Source organism: Oncorhynchus mykiss, chromosome 19 (genome assembly GCF_057628025.1).
Source record: "Oncorhynchus mykiss isolate SJ-2025 chromosome 19, ASM5762802v1, whole genome shotgun sequence".
In the NCBI taxonomy this organism is placed as follows: Eukaryota; Metazoa; Chordata; class Actinopteri; order Salmoniformes; family Salmonidae; genus Oncorhynchus; species Oncorhynchus mykiss.
Window position 1 is genome coordinate 58,894,250 of NC_143040.1, and position 22,463 is coordinate 58,916,712.

At 45.9% G+C, this 22,463-nt stretch overlaps 1 protein-coding gene across 1 annotated transcript in view; it reads left to right on the forward strand.

Moving 5' to 3' along the window:
• The window catches only part of LOC110498067 (peroxidasin), a 99,394-nt gene that overhangs the window by 66,167 nt on the left and 10,764 nt on the right, over positions 1-22,463 (forward strand). Inside the window, exons 13-21 of the mRNA XM_036955011.2 lie at positions 2,288-2,444; positions 3,200-3,308; positions 5,658-5,815; positions 6,872-7,878; positions 8,424-8,920; positions 9,033-9,167; positions 9,430-9,638; positions 18,146-18,263; positions 18,410-18,542. Coding sequence (XP_036810906.2) covers positions 2,288-2,444; positions 3,200-3,308; positions 5,658-5,815; positions 6,872-7,878; positions 8,424-8,920; positions 9,033-9,167; positions 9,430-9,638; positions 18,146-18,263; positions 18,410-18,542 — 2,523 coding nt within the window. The remainder of the gene's footprint in view (positions 1-2,287; positions 2,445-3,199; positions 3,309-5,657; positions 5,816-6,871; positions 7,879-8,423; positions 8,921-9,032; positions 9,168-9,429; positions 9,639-18,145; positions 18,264-18,409; positions 18,543-22,463) is intronic.

A 22,463-nucleotide genomic window follows, 5' to 3' on the forward strand; every position in this document is an offset into this window, starting at 1 on the left:
AGGGATGGAGAAAGGAGGGATGGGGAACGGAGGGTTGGGGAAAGGAGGGTTGGGGAAAGGAGGGATGGAGAAAGGAGGGATGGGGAAAGGAGGGATGGGGAAAGGAGGGATGGGGAAAGGAGGGATGGGGAAAGGAGGGAAGGAGAAAGGAGGGATGGGGAAAGGAGGGATGGGGAAAGGAGGGATGGAGAAAGGAGGGATGGGGAAAGGAGGGTTGGGGAAAGGAGGGATGGGGAAAGGAGGGATGGGGAAAGGAGGGTTGGGAAAGGAGGGATGGGGAAAGGAGGGTTGGGGAAAGGAGGGTTGGGGAAAGGAGGGATGGGGAAAGGAGGGATGGAGAAAGGAGGGATGGGGAAAGGAGGGATGTAGAAAGGAGGGATGGGGAAAGGAGGGATGGGGAAAGAAAGTCAAGGCCTGTTCAGATCAGGTGATCGCTGTTAGTAGGCCTATATATATGAAACAAGTTGTTTTGTACAGCCTCGTATATCATGTAACCCAAGCTGATTTTATAGTCTCCATATAACCCAACCTGGTCAGGCATTTTTTACATTTTGGTAATTTAGCTTACAGTTAGTGAATTAATCTTAAAATAGCTAGGTGGGACAACCACATATCACAGTCATAGTAAGTACATTTTTCCTCAGTAAAGTAGCTATCAGCATCTTGCCAGGTCGCAATTGTAAATGAGAACTTGTTCTCAACTTACCTACCTGGTTAAATAAAGGTGAAATAAATAAGTAAAAAAGTGCTAGTGTTAGTTCACGAAAGGTATTATATATACTATATTACCAAAAGTATGTGGACACCTGCTTGTCTAACATCTTATTCCAAAATCATGGGCATTAATATGGAGTTGGTCCCCCCTTTGCTGCTATAACAGCTTCCGCTCTTCTGGGAAGGCTTTCCACTAGATGCTGAAACATTGCTGCGGGGACTTGCTTCCATTCAGCCACAAGAACATTTGTGATGTTGGGCACTGATGCTGGGCGATTAGGTATGGCTTGCAGTCTGCATTCCAATTCATCCAAAATCTGTTCAATGGGGTTGAGGTCAGGGTTATTGTCAAGCTGAAACAGGAAAGGGTCTTCCCCAAACTGCTGCCACAAAGTTGGAAGAAAGAGTCGTCTAGAATGTCATTAGTGTCTGTAGCTTTAAGACTTCCCTTCACTGGAACTAAGGTGCCTAGCCCAAACCATGAGAAACAGCCCCAGACCATTATACCTCCTCCACCAAACTTTACAGTTGGCACTATGCATTGGGACATGTAGCGTTCTCCTGGCATCCTCCAAACCTAGATTAGTCCATCGGACTGCCAGATAGTGAAGCGAGATTCATCACTCCAGGGAACGTGTTTCCACTGCTCCAGAGTCCAATGGCGGTGAGCTTTACACCACTCCAGCTGACAATTGGCATTGCGCATGGTGATCTTAGGCTTGTGTGCGGCTGCTCGGCCATGGAAACCCATTTCATGAAGCTCCCAACGAACAGTTCTTGTGCTGACTTTGCTTCCAGAGTCAGTTTGGAACTAGTGAGTGTTGTAACCGAGATCAGACAACTTTTACGCGCTTCGCGTTTCAGCACGCGGCGGTCCCTTTCTGTGAGCTTGTGTGGCCTACCACTTCGCTGCTGAGCCGTTGTTGCCACTAGACATTTCCACTTCACAATAACAGCACTTACAGTTAACCGGGGCAGCTCTAGCAGGGCAGAAATTTTACGAACTGACTTGTTGGAAAGGTGGCATCCTATAACGGTGCCACATTGAAAGTCACTGAGCTCTTCAGTACGGCCATTCTACTGCCAATGTTTGTCTATGTAGATTGCATGGCTGTGTGCTCGATTTATACACCTGTCAACAATGGGTGTGACTGAAATAACCAAATCCACTAATTTGAAGGGGTGTCCACATATTTTTGTATATATAGTGTATATAGATGAATATGTGCTGTGGGATTATTTAAGATACTATTTGAAGAAGTAGGGTTTCAGATGTTTTCAGAAGATGGGCAGAGATTCTGCTGTCCTAGCTTCAGGGGGTAGCTGGTTCCTCCATTGTGGTGCCAGGACAGCTTGGACTGGGCTGAGTGGGAGCTTCCCTCCCATAGGGGTTGGAGTTCCAAGAGACCAGAGGTGGCAGAATGGAGTGCTCGGGTTGGGATGTAGGGTTTAAGCAGGCCTGTCAGACCCTATGGCTCTGAATGTGTAACTCAAGGCAGTGCCCCACTCATTACCCCACACTAGTCCACACCTCCTGACCTTTCAACCCTTGTCTCCCCCGGCAACTCTGCAGGACGGTGTCCAGGTGACGGAAAGTGGGAAGTTCCACATCGCCCCTGAGGGCTTCCTGGAGGTTAAGGACGTGGGTCTAGCCGACGGTGGACGCTACGAGTGTGTCGCCCGCAACCCTATTGGCTACCAATCCGCTAGCATGGTGCTCACCGTCCTAGGTAAGACACAGCTAGAGTATGCTAATCTAGGCTAACCCTAATTGTGGAGAACTACAGACATTGCAAGCTTTTGTTCCAGCCCTGCTCTAACACACCTGAATCAAATGTGTTTTTGCTGGGATAGAACCAAAGCCTGCACACACCCCACTCCTCACCGGACCAAGGCTTTGTGACCGCTGTAACACAGATATTGTAACATCATAATTTGGGCCTACTCCTCAGCTCTAGCCCCAGTGTTGCTTATTTTCCTTGGCCTGCCTGCACGCTGTCTCGTAGCCGATGCTAGCTAGCGTGCCGACAGCGAACTGTGACCATGTTGGGTTGTTGTTGGACGGGTCTGCAGCCTACACATCAGACACTCCATTTTTTACATGGCACACTGTAGAACTTCACTACGCAGTCTGCCAGAAATGTGTTCTGTTCCCTCCAATCTGCGTTCTGTTCCCTCCAACAAAATAAATTGTACCATCACCAGGAATTCATCAAAAAATGTGTTTAATTTAAGAAATCTGCTCCCAAGTATTTTCATGAATACAAAAATAGACATGATCGTGTCTCAATGTAGTCATGAATCTAGTTGCCTACCCCTGAGCTAGGTTATAATGCTACCTCATGCTGTCTTGAAAACGGCACAACAGATGACATACGCAGTTGAAACATCTGATTTCAGTTTATGGCAAATTATTCTATTGTTTTATTATCAGTGTTAGTTTATTTTACGACTGGCTTTGAAAGCAGTGCCTATCTGTTTGCAGTGCCTCCAGTAAGTAGACAAGGGGACACCTTTGTGACGTCGTCTATTGAAGAGGCCATCCGCAACGTGGACAGTGCCATCGAATCCACCAGGAGGCATCTGTTTGATGGGTAAGTCAAATGCCCTTTTAGTCAGCCGGTTGGAATCAGGCTTATGAATCTAAGCTTTGTTGCATTATGATTTCTGAACTCTTATCTTGAGTCATGTTTTGTGTGTAAGCTCTTTGAACTGATGATGTGGTTAACAGGAGCATGTTTCTATATGCACACACACACACACACACAGACACACACACACACACACACACACACACACACACACACACACACACACACACACACACACACACACAGCCAGCCAGCCAGCCAGCCAGCCAGCAAGGGATTTGTTCTAATGACATGCCCAGATAGTGAACCTGCCTCTGGGCCCCCAGAGCTCAGTGGCTTCACAGGCTTGTGTGTTTGTGCTCTGTAACTGGCGCATCCACTAAAGCTCTTCTCACAGCCTGAGGACTTGGATTGCAATGCTCCATCCGATGTGTCATCATCACTAATTTGGATCCTCTAAATACTATATATTCTTTGTAATACTACTTATTTATTTATTTATTTGTAACACCACATTCTGTATTTCTTTGTAATACTACATACTGAATTTCTTTGTATTTACTACATTTTTATTTATTTATTTGTAATACTGCATAATGTATTTCTTTGTAATACTACATATTTCTTTGTAATAATGCATACTGTATTTCTTTGTAATACTACATACAGTATTTCTTGTAATACTACCTACTGTATTTCTTTGTAATACTACATATTTCTTTATTTATTTGTAATAATGCATACTGTATTACTTTGTAATTCTACATACTGTATTTCTTGTAATTCTACATACTGTATTTCTTTGTAATAATGCATACTGTATTTCTTGTAATACTACATACTGTATTTCTTTGTAATAGTACACACTGTATTTCTTGTAATACTACATACTGTATTTCTTTGTAATAGTACATACTGTATTTCTTTGTAATAGTACATACTGTATGCGTGCGTGTGTGTTTGTGTTTGTGTGTGTGTGTCTGTGTGTGTCATGGTTTATAAATGACACTTTCAAAGTAATTCATAAATAACAGTAGTTGTTGGAATGGCATCAAAGGATGTGATGCCCATATAAGGAAGTGAAGTTGGTTAGGAGAATGTGCATGTTGACGTTTTACTGCCTGCTCATGTCATTTGGGTCAGGGGGGGGATGTTTCAAATCAAATCAAATCAAATCAAATTTTATTTGTCACATACACATGGTTAGCAGATGTTAATGCGAGTGTAGCGAAATGCTTGTGCTTCTAGTTCCGACAATGCAGTAATAACAAGTAATCTAACTAACAATTCCAAAACTACTGTCTTGTACACAGTGTAAGGGGATAAAGAATATGTACATAAGGATATATGAATGAGTGATGGTACAGAGCAGCATAGGCAAGATACAGTAGATGGTATCGAGTACAGTATGTATAAATGAGATGAGTATGTAAACAAAGTGGCATAGTTTAAAGTGGCTAGTGATACATGTATTACATAAGGATACAGTCGATGATATAGAGTACAGTATATACGTATGCATATGAGATGAATAATGTAGGGTAAGTAACATTATATAAGGTAGCATTGTTTAAAGTGGCTAGTGATATATTTACATAATTTCCCATCAATTCCCATTATTAAAGTGGCTGGAGTTGAGTCAGTGTCAGTGTGTGTGTTGGCAGCAGCCACTCAGTGTTAGTGGTGGCTGTTTAACAGTCTGATGGCCTTGAGATAGAAGCTGTTTTTCAGTCTCTCGGTCCCAGCTTTGATGCACCTGTACTGACCTCGCCTTCTGGATGATAGCGGGGTGAACAGGCAGTGGCTCGGGTGGTTGATGTCCTTGATGATCTTTATGGCCTTCCTGTGACATCGGGTGGTGTAGGTGTCCTGGAGGGCAGGTAGTTTGCCCCCGGTGATGCGTTGTGCAGACCTCACTACCCTCTGGAGAGCCTTACGGTTGAGGGCGGTGCAGTTGCCATACCAGGCGGTGATACAGCCCGCCAGGATGCTCTCGATTGTGCATCTGTAGAAGTTTGTGAGTGCTTTTGGTGACAAGCCAAATTTCTTCAGCCTCCTGAGGTTGAAGAGGCGCTGCTGCGCCTTCTTCACGATGCTGTCTGTGTGAGTGGACCAATTCAGTTTGTCTGTGATGTGTATGCCGAGGAACTTAAAACTTGCTGCCCTCTCCACTACTGTTCCATCGATTGTTCCATCGATGTTCCATCATTCAATACTGGTAGACACATTAGAGTTGTTGTAACTGCCAAGAAAACATTAGAAATCTAAACATGATCACATTTCTCTCTCTAAGCACCCCTCTTCGGTCTCTCTCTCTACCCCCTCCCTTCCCCTCCATCTCTCTCTCTGTAGTAACCCTCGTACCCCTGGAGAGTTGCTGGCCCTATTTCGTTACCCCAGGGACCCCTACACAGTGGGGCAGGCCAGGGCGGGGGAGATCTTTGAACAAACCCTGCTCCTCATCCAGAACCATGTCAACCAGGGCCTCATGGTCGACACCAACGGCACAGGTGAGACAGCAGAAAGCCAATACTGTGGAATAAAGAGGACATATAAGGCTTTGACTGAGTTATGAGTTAGCAGACTTTCTATGTAATGTGAACGTATAGAAGTGAGGAGGACATGCCAATGCCCCAATCCACAAACATTCAATGGGTTACTTCAGTTGGATTTTGTAAACATGGCTGTAGATAGATGTTTATGACATCTGTATGACATGTTCCTCTCATTCTGACCCATTTGACTGGATGCTCATAAAGGGTTTTACTACCGATACGTCATGCCTAATATGGTCTGTTGTCACGGGTGAAAGCCATCCCAGATTTGGAAAGAGCAATGTGTGCACTGACCGAAACAAGGGGACTGGTCCCCCATATTTAGGATTTATGAGGGAGGGAGGGAGGGAGAGAGAGGAGAGAGAGGAGAGAGAGGAGAGAGAGGAGAGAGAGGAGAGAGAGGAGAGAGAGAGAGAGAGAGAGAGAGGAAAGGCTCAGTGTTTTCACTGGTTATGACAACAGTCAAGTGTTCATTGTTACACCGGGCCCTAACTTTTGCACGTCAGCAAAAATAATGTAGCCTGTTTGGTTTATGTCTATGTGACCTGGGACACCCTCTCCACCCCCACACTGCTACCCCGAAGGTTGTGTATGGCTGGATCAATTCTGTGAATGACCAGAGGGTGGAGGTGGAAGGGTGGGATTCGGGGGGGAGATGGGAGGGTTGGTGATGTTTCATCAGCCAGCTGAATTCTGACGAGAAGTCTCACTTTTCCCCATTGAGTTGAGTTACACAAAGCACCTCACACATCACACAAACACACACACGGAGCTGTAACACAGGAGCTGTCTAGTTTCCCAGGGAGTTAGCGCATGTCAGAGGAACACTCTTGGCCCTCAAGATGCAGGTTTACATTCCCAGGGCAAACATTAGCAGCCTACATGCTCTTCTGTTAGGTGGAACTATATTGATATAGTGGTGTAGTACACAGCCCTGTGATTGTTTCCTCTGTATGTGGCCTTATACAGTACACCATAAAGTACACCTCCTGTCCCTCCCTTCGTCCCCAGCATTCCGCTACAATGACCTGGTGTCCCCTCACTTCCTGGATGTGATCGCCAACCTGTCAGGCTGCACGGCCCACCGCCGCTTCAACAACTGTTCTGACATCTGCTTCCACCAGAAGTACCGCAGCCACGACGGCACCTGCAACAACCTGCAGCACCCCATGTGGGGCGCCTCCCTCACCGCCTTCCAGCGCCTCCTCAAGTCAGTCTACGACAACGGCTTCAACCTGCCGCATGGCGCCAGCAGCCGCCATCACAACGGCCACGCCCTGCCTCTGCCCCGCCTCGTTTCCACCACCATGATCGGCACAGAGACCATCACCCCAGATGACCACTACACCCACATGCTCATGCAGTGGGGACAGTTCCTGGACCATGATCTAGATTCCACAGTTGCCGCCCTCAGCCAATCACGTTTCTCAGACGGCCAGCTGTGTACCAACGTGTGCACCAATGACCCTCCCTGCTTCCCCATCCAGTTCCCCCCGGGGGACCCTCGGCAGGCGCGCAGCGGGGCACGCTGCATGTTCTTTGTGCGTTCCAGTCCCGTGTGCGGCAGCGGCATGACATCACTCCTCATGAACAGCGTGTTTCCACGGGAACAGATCAACCAGCTGACATCGTACATCGACGCGTCCAACGTGTACGGCAGCTCACGCCATGAGTCAGAGGAGGTCCGCGACCTGGCCAGTCAGAGGGGACTGCTGAGGCAGGGCATCGTCCAGCGCTCTGGGAAGCCCCTGCTACCCTTCGCCACAGGGCCCCCTACAGAGTGTATGAGGGATGAGAACGAGAGCCCCATTCCCTGCTTCCTGGCTGGAGACCACAGGGCCAACGAGCAGCTGGGTCTGACAGCCATGCACACCGTGTGGTTCAGGGAACACAACCGCATAGCTACAGAGCTGCTCAGACTCAACCCACACTGGGACGGAGACACCATCTACCACGAGGCAAGGAAGATAGTTGGCGCACAGATGCAACACATCACCTACAACCACTGGCTGCCCAAGGTAAGGACTACTCTACTATATAGATCTAGTACTCTCTCATACTCTAACCAAGGTAAGGACTACTCTACTATATAGATCTAGTACTCTCTCATACTCTAACCAAGGTAAGGACTACTCTACTATATAGATCTAGTACTCTCTCATACTCTAAACAAGGTAAGGACTACTCTACTATATAGATCTAGTACTCTCTCATACTCTAACCAAGGTAAGGACTACTCTACTATATAGATCTAGTACTCTCTCATACTCTAAACAAGGTAAAGACTACTCTACTATATAGATCTAGTACTCTCTCATACTCTAACCAAGGTAAGGACTACTCTACTATATAGATATAGTACTCTCTCATACTCTAAACAAGGTAAGGACTACTCTACTATATAGATCTAGTACTCACTCATACTCTAATCAAGGTAAGGACTACTCTACTATATAGATCTAACCAATGTTCCTGTGAAAGGTCTTCAGATTGATGAAAGGTGCTGTCTCTATAAATGATTATTATTGGTGATGATGATGATGATGGTCACCCCCTCCCTCAGATCATGGGTGACGCGGGGAGGAAGCTGATTGGCGACTACCACGGCTACAACCCCAACATCAACGCCGGCATCCTCAACGCCTTCGCCACGGCTGCCTTCCGCTTCGGACACACCCTCATCAACCCCATCCTGTACCGGCTGGACGAGCACTTCCAGCCCATCCCCCAGGGCCACATCTCCCTGCACCGTGCCTTCTTCTCCCCCTTCCGCATCGTCAATGAGGGGGGCATCGACCCCCTGCTGCGGGGCCTGTTTGGCGTGGCGGGGAAGATGCGCGTGTCGACCCAGCTGTTGAACACGGAGCTGACAGAGAGGCTGTTCTCCATGGCCCACTCCGTGGCGCTGGACCTGGCCGCCATGAACATCCAGAGAGGAAGGGATCATGGGATACCGCCCTACAATGACTACCGGACCTTCTGTAACCTGACCTCGGCACAGAGCTTTGACGACCTGAGGAACGAGATCCAGAACCCCCAAGTCAGGGAGAAGCTGCAGAGGTGCAAACCAGGTTTTAGCTATCAATCATTTGCAGACACACTTGAATTGTGGCTCCATTGGGGTTGAGTTACAGTGCTGTGACTGTCTGTCTGTCTATTCCTATCTCTCCAGGCTATACGGCACTCCCCTGAACATCGACCTGTTCCCTGCTCTGATGGCTGAGGACCTGGTTCCTGGGAGCCGGCTGGGACCCACCCTCATGTGTCTGCTGGCTGCCCAGTTCAAACGCCTTAGAGATGGGGACCGGTGAGCTCACATCCCCTCAGCTACCAATTCTTGTCAAATTAATTATGCTCATCATCAACACATTTTTTAGAAGGATGAGAGAGAGAGAGAGAGAGAGAGAGAGAGAGAGAGAGAGAGAGAGAGAGAGAGAGAGAGAGAGAGAGAGAGAGAGAGAGAGAGAGAGAGAGAGAGAGAGAGAGAGAGAGAGAGAGTATAGGTTTTGTCTATATGGTGTGGGTTTACATGTAACCCTCCATCCTCTCCTCCTGGGTTGTGCTTCCAGGTTCTGGTATGAGAACCCAGGTGTATTCAACCCGGCCCAGCTGACCCAGCTGAAGCAGGCATCTCTGACGAGGGTGCTGTGTGACAACGGTGACAACATCACTCGTATCCAGCAAGACGTGTTCAGCGTGGCACAGCTGCCCCACGGATATGGCAGCTGTGATGACATCCCCAACATTGACCTGCGCATGTGGCAGGACTGCTGCGAAGGTAGGTAACATAGAATATAAAACACACATTCATTCTGTCTTAAATTACTCCTTATTCCTTAAATAGTGCACTACTTTTTATCACAGACATAGTGTATTGTCTTTCTATATGTCTTTGGTGAAATCAAATAAAATTTATTTATAAAGCCCTTCGTACATCAGCTGATATCTCAAAGTGCTGTACAGAAACCCAGCCTAAAACCCCAAACAGCAAGCAATGCAGGTGTAGAAGCACGGTGAAAAACTCCCTAGAAAGGCCAGAACCTAGGAAGAAACCTAGAGAGGAACCAGGCTATGAGGGGTGGCCGGGTGGAGATTATAACAGAACATGGCCAAGATGTTCAAATGTTCATAAATGACCAGCATGGTCAAATAATAATAATCACAGTAGTTGTCGAGGGTGCAGCAAGTCCGCACTTCAGGAGTAAATGTCAGTTGGCTTTTCATAGCCGATCATTAAGAGTACCTCTACCACTCCTGCGGTCTCTAGAGATTTGAAAACAGCAGGTCTGGGACAGGTAGCACGTCCGGTGAACAGGTCAGGATTCCATAGCCGCAGGCAGAACAGTTGAAACTGGAGCAGCAGCATGGCCAGGTGGACTGGGGACAGCAAGGAGTCATCATGCCAGGTAGTCCTGAGGCATGGTCCTAGGGCTCAGGTCCTCCGAGAGAGAGAAAGAAAGAGAGAAAGAGAGAATTAGAGAGAGCATACTTAAATTCACACAGGACACCGGATAAGGCAGGAGAAGTACTCCAGATATAACAAACTGACCCTAGCCCCCGACACATAAACTACTGCAGCATAAATACTGGAGGCTGAGACAGGAGGGGTCAGGAGACACTGTGGCCCCATCCAATGATATCCCCGGACAGGGCCAAACAGGAAGGATATAACCCCACCCACTTTGCCAAAGCACAGCCCCCACACCACTCGAGGGATATCTTCAACCACCAACTTACCATCCTGAGACAAGGCCGAGTATAGCCCACAAAGATCTCCACCACGGCACAACCCAAGGGGGGTCGCCAACCCAGACAGGAAGATCACATCAGTGACTCAACCCACTCAAGTGACGCACCCCCCCTTTGGGACGGCATGAAAGAGCACCAGTAAGCCAGTGACTCAGCCCTGTAATAGGGTTAGAGGCAGAGAATCCCAGTGGAAAGAGGGGAACCGGCCAGGCAGACACAGCAAGGGCGGATCATTTCTCCAGAGCCCTTCCGTTCACCTTCACACTCCTGGGCCAGACTACACTTAATCATAGGACCTACTGAAGAGATGAGTCTTCAATAAAGACTTAAAGGTTGAGACCGAGTTTGCGTCTCTCACATGGGTAGGCAGACCATTCCATAAAAATGGAGCTCTATAGGAGAAAGCCCTGCTTCCAGCTGTTTGCCCAGGGACAATTAGGAGGCCTGCGTCTTGTGACCGTAGCGTATGTGTAGGTATGTATTGCAGGACCAAATCAGAGAGATAGGTAGGAGCAAGCCAATGTAATGCTTTGTAGGTTAGCAGTAAAACCTTGAAATCAGCCCTTGCCTTAACAGGAAGCCAGTGTAGGGAGGCTAGCACTGGAGTAATATGATCAAATTTTGGGGTTCTAGTCAGGATTCTAGCAGCCGTATTTAGCACTAACTGAAGTTTATTTAGTGCTTTATCTGGGTAGCTGGAAAGTAGAGCATTGCAGTAGTCTAACCTAGTAACAAAAGCATGGATGAATTTTTGGACAGATAGTTTCTGATTTTTGCAATGTTACGTAGATGGAAAACAGCTGTCCTTGAAACAGTCTTGATATGTTTGTCAAAAGAGAGACCAGGGTCCAGAGTAACGCCGAGGTCTTCACAGTTTTATTTGAGACGACTGTACAACCATTAAGATTAATTGTCAGATTCAACAGAAGATCTCTTTGTTTCTTGGGACCTAGAACAGGCATCTCTGTTTTGTCCGAGTTTAAAAGTAGAAAGTTTTATTTTTTTTAACCTTTATTTAACTAGGCAAGTCATGCAGTTAACCCACTGTTCCTAGGCCGTCATTGAAAATAAGAATTTGTTCTTAACTGACTTGCCTAGTTAAATAAAGGTTAAAAAAAAAAAAAGTTCTTATTTTCAATGACGGCCTAGGAACAGTGGGTTAACTGCCTGTTCAGGGGCAGAACAACAGATTTGTACCTTGTCAGCTCAGGGGTTTGAACTTGCAACCTTCCGGTTACTAGTCCAACACTCTAACCACTAGCCTTCCCTGCCATCCACTTCCTTATGTCTGAAACACAGGCTTCTAGTGAGGGCAATTCTGGGGCTTCACCATGTTTCATTAAAATGTACAGCTGTGAGTCACCCGCATAGCAGTGAAAGTTAACATTATGTTTTCCAATGACATCCCCAACAGGTAAAATATTTAGTGAAAACAATAGTGGTCCTAAAACGGAACCTTGAGGAACACCAAAATGTACAGTTGATTTGTCAGAGGACAAACCATTCACAGAGACAAACTGATATATTTCCGACAGATAAGATCTAAACCAGGCCAGAACTTGTCCATGTACACCAATTTGGGTTTCCAATCTCTCCAAAAGAATTTGGTGATCAATGTTATCAAAAGCAGCACTAAGGTCTAGGAGTACGGGGACAGATGCACAGCCTCGGTCTGATGCCATTAAAAGGTCACTTACCACCTTCACAAGTGCAGTCTCAGTGCTATGATGGGGTCTAAAACCAGACTGAAGCATTTCGTATAAATGTTTTGTCTTCAGGAAGGCAGTGAGTTGCTGCGCAACAGCTTTTTCAAAAAAGTTTGAGAGGAATTGAAGATTCAATATAGGCCGATAGTTTTTTTAATATTTTCTGGGTCAAGGTTTGGCTTTTTCAAGAGAGGCTTTATTACTGCCACTTTTAGTGAGTTTGGTACACATCCGGTGGATAGAGAGCCATTTATTATGTTCAACATAGGAGGGCCAAGCACAGGAAGCAGCTCTTTCAGTAGTAGATTTCATGACTAGAAGCTCAAAAGAAATTTGCTATCGTAAATGTTAGGAACACCTCCGCCTTTGCAGGATGCACGGGGGATATGGTCACTAGTGTAACCAGGAGGTGAGGCCTCATTTAACACAGTAAATTCATCAGGCTTAAGCCATGTTTCAGGCAGGCCAACACATCAAGATTATGATCAGTGATTAGTTCATTGACTATAACTGCCTTTGAAGTAAGGGATCTAACATTAAGTAGCCCTATTTTGAGATGTGAGGTATCACGATCTCTTTCAATAATGGCAGGAATGGAGGAGGTCTTTATCCTAGTGAGATTGCTAAGGCCTAACACCGCCATTTTTAGTTCTGCCCAACCTAAGTCGAGGCACAGACACTCTCAATGGGGATATCTGAGCTGACTACACTGACTGTGCTAGTGGCAGACTCCACTAAGCTGGCAGTCTGGCTGACAGCCTGCTGCCTGGCCTGCACCCTATTTCATTGTGGAGCTAGAGGAGTTAGAGCCCTGTCTATGTTGGTAGATAAGATGAGAGCACCCCTCCAGCTAAGCTGGAGTCCGTCACTCCTCAGCACGCCAGGCTTGGTCCTGTTTGTGGGTGAGTCCCAGAAAGAGGGCCAATTTTCTACAAATTCTATCTTTTGGGAGGCGCGGAAAACAGTTTTCAACCAGTGATTGAGTTGTGAGACTGCTATAGAGCTCATCACTCCCCCTAACTGGGAGGGGGCCAGAGACAATTACTCGATGCCGACACATCTTTCTAGCTGATTTACACGCTGAAGCTATGTTGCGCTTGGTGATCTCTGACTGTTTCATCCTAACATCGTTGGTGCCGACGTGGATAACAATATCTCTATACTCTCTACACTCGCCAGTTTTAGCTTTAGTCAGCACCATCTTCAGATTAGCCTTAACGTCGGTAGCCCTGCCCCCTGGTAAACAGTGTATGATCGCTGGATGATTCGTTTTAAGTCTAATACTGCGGGTAATGGAGTCGCCAATGACTAGAGTTTTCAATTTGTCAGAGCTAATGGTGGGAAGCTTGGGCGTCTCAGACCCTGTAACGGGAGGAGTAGAGACAAGAGGAGGCTCGGCCTCAGACTCCGACTAGCTGCTTAATGGGGAAAACCGGTTGAAAGTTTCTGTCGGCTGAATGAGCGACACCGGTTGAGCATTCCTACAGCATTTCCCCCCAGAAGCCATGAGAAAGTTGTCCGGCTGCGGGGACCGTGCGAGGGGATTTATACTAACGTTATCTGTACTTACTGGTGGCACAGACGCTGTTTCATCCTTTCCTACACTGAAATTACCCTTGCCTAATGATTGCGTCTGAAGCTGGGCTTGTAGCACAGCTATCCTCGCCATAAGGTGATCGTTCTCCTGTATATTATGAGTACAGTGACTGCAATTAGAAGGCATCATGTTAATGTTACTACTTAGCTTCAGCTGTTGGAGGTCCTGACGAACCATGTCCAGATAAAGCGTCCGGAGTGAAAAAGTTGAATGAAAAATAAGTTGAGTGAGGGAAAAACTAAAAATATAAACGGTAATTAAAAAGTAAAAACCGTAAAGTGGTCAGGTAGCAAAGTAAGGTTGGCAACAAAACGCACAGCAACACGTAAACAAGTCTGCAAGTTGTGAAAAGTAGTGATCTGTGGGAATGGGGAGTCTCTGGGATTGGTTGTGTTGATGCTGTTTACATGTTGTGGAATGTATCTATGGTCCAATACTCTTGAGTCAACTTCCTCTTCTTCTTCATCAGAATGGAATATTTTTAGGATTTACTGCTTCAAATATTTTTTTTAAGATACCCAGACTGTTGGTACTGTTGGTACACAGGGTTATACACGGTTACGCAGGGTTAATATTTGGACGCTTATTTCTGTGGAATGTGATGTGGGAAGAAACAGGACAAGAGAGGCTCTACATTTGATTACGAGACACCTGACTAGGCTTTGGGTAATAATTGGTCAGTGCCCCACAGTGTTTGAGACTGCATTTACAAAAGCTTTGTGCATTTGTCTGACAGTGCTATCTGTATGACTGCTGTCATTTGCCTGCATGTGAAAACAACAAACCCAGATAAAATAGGACAGAGATTAAATAATACAAATGTCTTCAGGCTTTGTCTCATCACAGTGAAAAGGGCCATTGACTAGCTAGATTGGATCCCCAGTTGTGGCTGTATAGGTTAGGGTGTGTAATTATAATTGGAATTGATTAGTGGGTCAAGAATGTACCTTTGATCAACATTACAATAAATGCCATGGTTTATTTTTCAGATTTTGGTAGTGTGTTTGTCTTGAGAGATATATGTAATCAGCTACCTGCTCTACTGTTCCCTACTACCTTCTGACCACAGCCTCCTGGTACTACCCTCTGACCCCAGACTCCTAGTACTACCGTCTGACCCCAGCCTCCTGGCACTACCCTCTGACCCCAGACTCCTGGTACTACCCTCTAACCCCCAGCTTCCTGGTACTACCCTCTGACCCCAGCCTCCTGGTACTAGCCTCTGACCCCAGCCTCCTGGTACTACCCTCTGACCCCAGACTCCTGGTTCATGACCAGGCTTTTTAAGACATTACCATGTGATTGTAAGGCTTACATATTATATTGAGAGTTATCCCTGATGTTGTACATTCCATCCCAGGGTTCCATTGACTAACCCAGCAGTACATGACTGGGACGACAGTAGGTATGAGTATGAGGGCTTTCAGTGGGGGTTTGTCTCGCCCCATCTACTAAAATATATTATTTGGTTAGCATGTCGTCACATGTGCGAGCAGTGCAACCAATTCACCAATTTATTGAATTACCTGGGACACTTCTCTTCAGCCAAAGCATAGGCTAGTAGATATGCTATTGGAAATTGTTGGAAAGTTGGAATTGGTATCTGGGGGTGCAGGAGAGGTTTTGGTTTTTGGAGAGCAGCTGAATTTTCCCTCCAACAAACCCCTGAGTGGATGACTCTGAGCCACTTATTCTGGGTGGCTGGGTGAGAATACAGGGCTTCTGTGAGCAGCTATTACACATATTAAGCTATTTACTCCCTACTGTGAGACACACTAGTCACAATGCACTGTTCCATTGGATCCTTTGAATGTTTTAGATGATGTCATGATTTACACTGTGTAGGCATTCAGGGACTTTTGAGTTAAAAGAGTTTGTATTCAGGTGGATACGGGGGTGAAGTGGAGAGGTCTGGGGGTGTACTCACCCTACTTTCACCCCACTCTCCCTCCACCCTCAACTGTTGCCTCATGCTTGTGACATTAATATTGGTAATTTGGTTATTCATCAAGTAAAATTAAATATATTGAAATATAAGTCAAGTCATGTTTTATTCAAAATCAGCCTTGGACAACGGCCAACTAGTTTCACTAGTTCTTGCTATGAGCTCAGATAATGTCCCTTGAGAACATAATGATTTTGGGATTACATTTACGACTGTGGTCTCTTATCCTTAGATGATTGTTTTCCTTTTTTCTCTTGGCTCTGACCCTGAGTTCACTCAGCCTTCACAAATGAACATGGGAAAAGCTAATAAAAAGTGAATATCCTGTCAGTGGAGAGGGTCAGATGGGGAGAGAGTCAGAGGAGAAGAGGGTCAGACGTGGAGAGGGTCAGAGGAGAAGAGGGTCAGACGTGGAGAGGATCAGACCTGGAGGGGGTCAGACGTGGAGAGGGTCAGAGGAGAAGAGGGTCAGACGTGGAGAGGGTCAGAGGAGAAGAGGGTCGGACGTGGAGAGGGTCAGAGGAGAAGAGGGTCAAACATGGAGAGGGTCAGAGGAGAAGAGGGTCAGATGTTGAAAGGGTCAGAGGAGAAGAGGAGAAGAGGGGCAGACGTGGAGAGGGTCAGATTAGAAGAGGGTCAGAGGTGGAGAGGGTCAGAGTAGGGGGGGCAGAGGTGGAGAGATTCAGACTTGGAGAGGGTCACAGGAGAAGAGGGTCAGTGGAGAAGAGGGTCAGAGGTGGAGAGCGTCAGATGTGGAGAGGGTCAGAGGAGAAGAGGGTCAGATGTTGAAAGGGTCAGAGGAGAAGAGGGTCAGAAGAGAAGAGTAGAAGAGGGTCAGAGGATAAGAGGGGCAGACGTGGAGAGGGTCAGAGTAGAAGAGGGTCAGAGATGGAGAGGGTCAGAGTTGGGGGGCAGAGGTGGAGAGATTCAGACTTGGAGAGGGTCACAGGAGAAGAGGGTCAGAGGTGGAGAGGGTCAGATGTGGAGAGGGTCAGAAGAGAAGAGGGTTAGAGTAGAAGTGGTCAGAGGTGGAGAGGGTCAGAGTAGGGGGGGCAGAGGTGGAGAGATTCAGACTTGGAGAGGGTCAGACATAGAGAGGGTCAGACATATGGAGGGTCACAGGTGGAGAGGGTCAGATGTGGAGAGGGTCAGACTTGGAAAGGGTCAGAGTAGAAGAGGGTCAGACGTGGAGAGGATCAGAGGAGAAGAAGAAAGCGTTATGCTCTGGTTTCTGTGTTTGTGTGTGTGTGTGTGTGTGTGTGTGTGTGTGTGTGTGTGTGTGTGTGTGTGTGTGTGTGTGTGACAAGACAAACTGTAGACAGTGTGTGTGCGTGTGTGTGTGTCTTCCTCTTCATGCATGTGAGTGAGGGAGAGTTTTGTTTTTGATAAATAAGTATTTTATAGCTGAGTTTTTTTTTCATGTTTTAGGTGTTTTATAGCTTTTGTTTATCATCACCCCAACCTGAGAATCTCCCACAGTGTACGTTACAGCCCACCTAATTACAGGGCCTCAATTACAGGGCCTCTCTGTGTAACTGTTTTCTGTCAGGGGGTTTATTGCTCCTCTATTGTAAGGAGGGTGTGAGCATCTTGGGGGCAAAGTAGATGGTGTTGGCTTAGAAAAGGATTATTGACAACATGTAAATAATATTTTGTCTCCAAATGTATTGAAAACATAAATGCATTTTCACAATAAGCACTTGTTGTCTCTCAAATACATTGCTGTAGTTGTTAGCTAGCTGGTACATTTTTGCCAATTTATCATAGATGTGGCATAAGTCAAAACACCTCAAAACAAGACAAGGTATCAAAAACAAGATAGAATGAGCTGAAACAAACCACCTACGATTCCCCACATGGCAGCCTCTGGTCATTGTGGCTAACTATCTGACCATTCAGAATCACAACACAGGGCCTTCTACCCTTGCAATGCATGTTCATCATTTTCATGACGTTGCCAGGGAAACCGTCTATATGGTGTGTGGGTGTGTGGGAGGCTGGCGTCTTGGTAGCCCTGCTCTTAGATAAGCTCTTTGAAGTCTGTTGAAAGGGGACCTGAAGATGAAGTGGTGTGTGTTCAGGGCAGATCCCCACCTACCACCACACTGTACTAAGGTGTGAGTGAGAGACTGTCAGCAGAGCTCCAGCAGTACTCACCAGCATCACTGGTCACGTCACAGAGAAGACTGCACAGGGCATGGGCCCAGAGCTTTAATTCATTCATCTTTATGTAATCTGAGTTTCCTGATTTGCCCCATTGTTTAAGTTGTGATTTGTTGTACCCCCAGACTGCAGAACCAAGGGTCAGTTCAATGCCCTGTCCTACCACTTCAGAGGGCGCAGGTCAGTGGACCAGAGCTCTGCAGAGGAGAAGCCTGCCGCCAACAGCATACAGAGGAACAGCAGGTACCTCCGGCTACATTAAGTTCCTTGAATGTGATAACCATTCTGCGTCATAGCTAACGACTGTGGTGACTAAAAGTATTATAACTCACAAAGTTATGCTATAAAACATAAGGTTGTATTTTGGGATGTGTTTTCTTATATTTCAGCCCAGGTGAAGGCACTCCTGAAAATCTTGTGAATGTCTCTCTCACCTGGCAACAAAGCATTGAACCCTCGCTGAATGACTTCCAAGACTTTGTGGTGGACATGCAGAAGACTATCACAGGTTTACGGAAGCAGGTGAGAACAGTTGTACAGTGCCTTGCGAAAGTATTCGGCCCCCTTGAACTTTGCGACCTTTTGCCACATTTCAGGCTTCAAACATAAAGATAATAAACTGTATTTTTTTGTGAAGAATCAACAACAAGTGGGACACAATCATGAAGTGGAACGACATTTATTGGATATTTCAAATTTTTTTAACAAATCAAAAACTGAAAAATTGGGCGTGCAAAATTATTCAGCCCCCTTAAGTTAATACTTTGTAGCGCCACCTTTTGCTGCGATTACAGCTGTAAGTCGCTTGGGGTATGTCTCTATCAGTTTTGCACATCGAGAGACTGACATTTTTTCCCATTCCTCCTTGCAAAACAGCTCGAGCTCAGTGAGGTTGGATGGAGAGCATTTGTGAACAGCAGTTTTCAGTTCTTTCCACAGATTCTCGATTGGATTCAGGTCTGGACTTTGACTTGGCCATTCTAACACCTGGATATGTTTATTTTTGAACCATTCCATTGTAGATTTTGCTTTATGTTTTGGATCATTGTCTTGTTGGAAGACAAATCTCCGTCCAAGTCTCAGGTCTTTTGCAGACTCCATCAGGTTTTCTTCCAGAATGGTCCTGTATTTGGCTCCATCCATCTTCCCATCAATTTTAACCATCTTCCCTGTCCCTGCTGAAGAAAAGCAGGCCCAAACCATGACGCTGCCACCACCATGTTTGACAGTGGGGATGGTGTGTTCAGCTGTGTTGCTTTTACGCCAAACATAACGTTTTGCATTGTTGCCAAAAAGTTCAATTTTGGTTTCATCTGACCAGAGCACCTTCTTCCACATGTTTGGTGTGTCTCCCAGGTGGCTTATGGCAAACTTTAAACAACACTTTTTATGGATATCTTTAAGAAATGGCTTTCTTCTTGCCACTCTTCCATATAGGCCAGATTTGTGCAATATACGACTGATTGTTGTCCTATGGACAGAGTCTCCCACCTCAGCTGCAGATCTCCGCAGTTCATCCAGAGTGATCATGGGCCTCTTGGCTGCATCTCTGATCAGTCTTCTCCTTGTATGAGCTGAAAGTTTAGAGGGACGGCCAGGTCTTGGTAGATTTGCAGTGGTCTGATACGCCTTCCATTTCAATATTATCGCTTGCACAGTGCTCCTTGGGATGTTTAAAGCTTGGGAAATATTTTTGTATCCAAATCCGGCTTTAAACTTCTTCGCAACAGTATCTCGGACCTGCCTGGTGTGTTCCTTGTTCTTCATGATGCTCTCTGCGCTTTTAACGGACCTCTGAGACTATCACAGTGCAGGTGCATTTATACGGAGACTTGATTACACACAGGTGGATTGTATTTATCATCATTAGTCATTTAGGTCAACATTGGATCATTCAGAGATCCTCACGGAACTTCTGGAGAGAGTTTGCTGCACTGAAAGTAAAGGGGCTGAATAATTTTGCACGCCCAATTTTTCAGTTTTTGATTTGTTAAAAAAGTTTGAAATATCCAATAAATGTCGTTCCACTTCATGATTGTGTCCCACTTGTTGTTGATTCTTCACAAAAAAATACAGTTTTATATCTTTATGTTTGAAGCCTGAAATGTGGCAAAAGGTCGCAAAGTTCAAGGGGGCCGAATACTTTCGTAAGGCACTGTATACCACATAAGGCTAGATCTGCTGGGTTTGTTCATTAAGAAGTGTTACCCCAGTCTTATTTCGTCTGCTCATCACACATTGAAATAGCAACACCAGTCTTGTTGCATAGTGATTTGAGTGCTTCATTACATCCTTCCTCTACACTGCAAGTCCAGTCATATTCAGCTCAGGCTCTTACACTTAGAACCTATGCAGAACATTGTAGAATCCAGACACTATTAGCCAGTATTGTATGTGCCCAGATTGAACAGGATATGCTGCCTGATGGTATAGGATTTTAGCATGTAGCACACTGGGGTGGGATAAAGGAGAACTAACTGTGCTGTAGGCTAACTGGCTAACATGGCTTTGATTAAAGTGGAACTTAGCGTTTTAACTACTTTGCAGATATGAAACAAACAGACAATCAAAATATCAGTAAAAAATATATACTTCTCAGTTCATGCAAAAAAAATATACTTTATAAGAGATCACTCCAAGATCGCATAGCAGTTCAGACGTCTTTTGTCCTCCTCTTGTCGTGTCCTGTATATATATTTACAACTTTTTTCACATACATTTTATTTTTATTTTCCATCAACTCATCTTCAAAACGCTCTCCTGCAACCCGCCTCACCAATTTATATTTATAAAAAAGTATTATTTACCTCAGATCTGTAATCCTCCAAGAAGCTAGCCAGAAACTCCAAGAAGCTAGCCAGAAACTAGCCAGAAGCTAGCCAGGAGCTAGCCCAGAAGCTAATCCAGAAGCTAATCAGAAGCTAGTTAGCTTCTTTACTGGCAAATCGTTAGTATTCAGCTAACCACGGTTTAGCCCGAAAATCTATCGAAAATCCATCGCCAGTTTTGTACGGCGCAGCGCGGCTCAGAACGGAACATACTGGACCAATTTTTCTCTCCATGTCCCTGGATTTCAACTGCTCTCTGGACATTCATACCCGGATCTCACAGCTAGCTAGCTGCTATCCGTGTGACAATCGGCTTTCGTCGATTCCGGAGCAAACATCAATTATTCCAGTGCTAGCCAGAGTTCCATCATTCACTCCTGGGCTGCAGTCACCTATCCGGACCCGTTTTACTGCCTACGCGGAGCCCCACCGGCTTTCACAACTGGACTGTCGACGTTATCTACCTGAAGGAGATCCGGCTGGCTCCTCCGTCGTGACGTTACCCGAACGCCCATCTGCGGCCCGCTAACCGTTAGCTGTCTTACCGGCTGCTATCTGAATAGACAATCGGACAATTTATTTATTTTTATTATTATTATGTTTTCTTCTCGGGCCTCTATAACTATATCTATTGTTCTTATTTTTGTTGTTGTTGTGTGATTTGGATTAATCCCCTCTACCACACGGAACCCCACTAATCTACTGACCGAACGCAAGAGGTGGCTAACAACATACCTCCATCCTATGCTAGCTTGCTACCGATGGCCTGGCTAGCTGTCTAAATCGCCGTGACCCTCAACCAACCTCTCCACTCACTGGACCCTTTTGATCACGCGACTAAGCATGCCTCTCCTTAATGTCAATATGTCTTGTCCATTGCTGTTCTGGTTAGTGTTTATTGGCTTATTTCACTGTAGAGCTTCTAGTCCTGCTCACTATACCTTATCCAACCTATTAGTTCCACCACCCACACATGCAATGACATCTCCTGGTTTCAATGATGTTTCTAGAGACAATATCTCTCTCTTCATCACTCAATACCTAGGTTTACCTCCACTGTATTCACATCCTACCTTACCTTTGTCTGTACATTATACCTTGATGCTATTTTATCGCCCCCAGAAACCTCCTTTTACTCTCTGTTCCAGACATTCTAGACGACCAATTCTTATTGCTTTTAGCCGCACCCTTATTCTACTCCTCCTATGTTCCTCTGGCGATGTAGAGGTGAATCCAGGCCCTGCAGTGCCTAGCTCCACTCCTTTTCCCCAGGCGCTCTCTTTTGACGACTTCTGTAACCGTAATAGCCTTGGTTTCATGCATGTTAACATTAGAAGCCTCCTCCCTAAGTTTGTTCTATTCACTGCTTTAGCACACTCTGCCAACCCGGATGTTCTAGCTGTGTCTGAATCCTGGCTTAGGAAGACCACCAAAAATTCTGACATTTTAATTCCAAACTACAACATTTTCAGACAAGATAGAACTGCCAAAGGGGGCGGTGTTGCAATCTACTGCAAAGATAGCCTGCAGAGTTCTGTCCTACTATCCAGGTCTGTACCCAAACAATTTGAACTTCTACTTTTAAAAATCCACCTCTCTAAAAACAAGTCTCTCA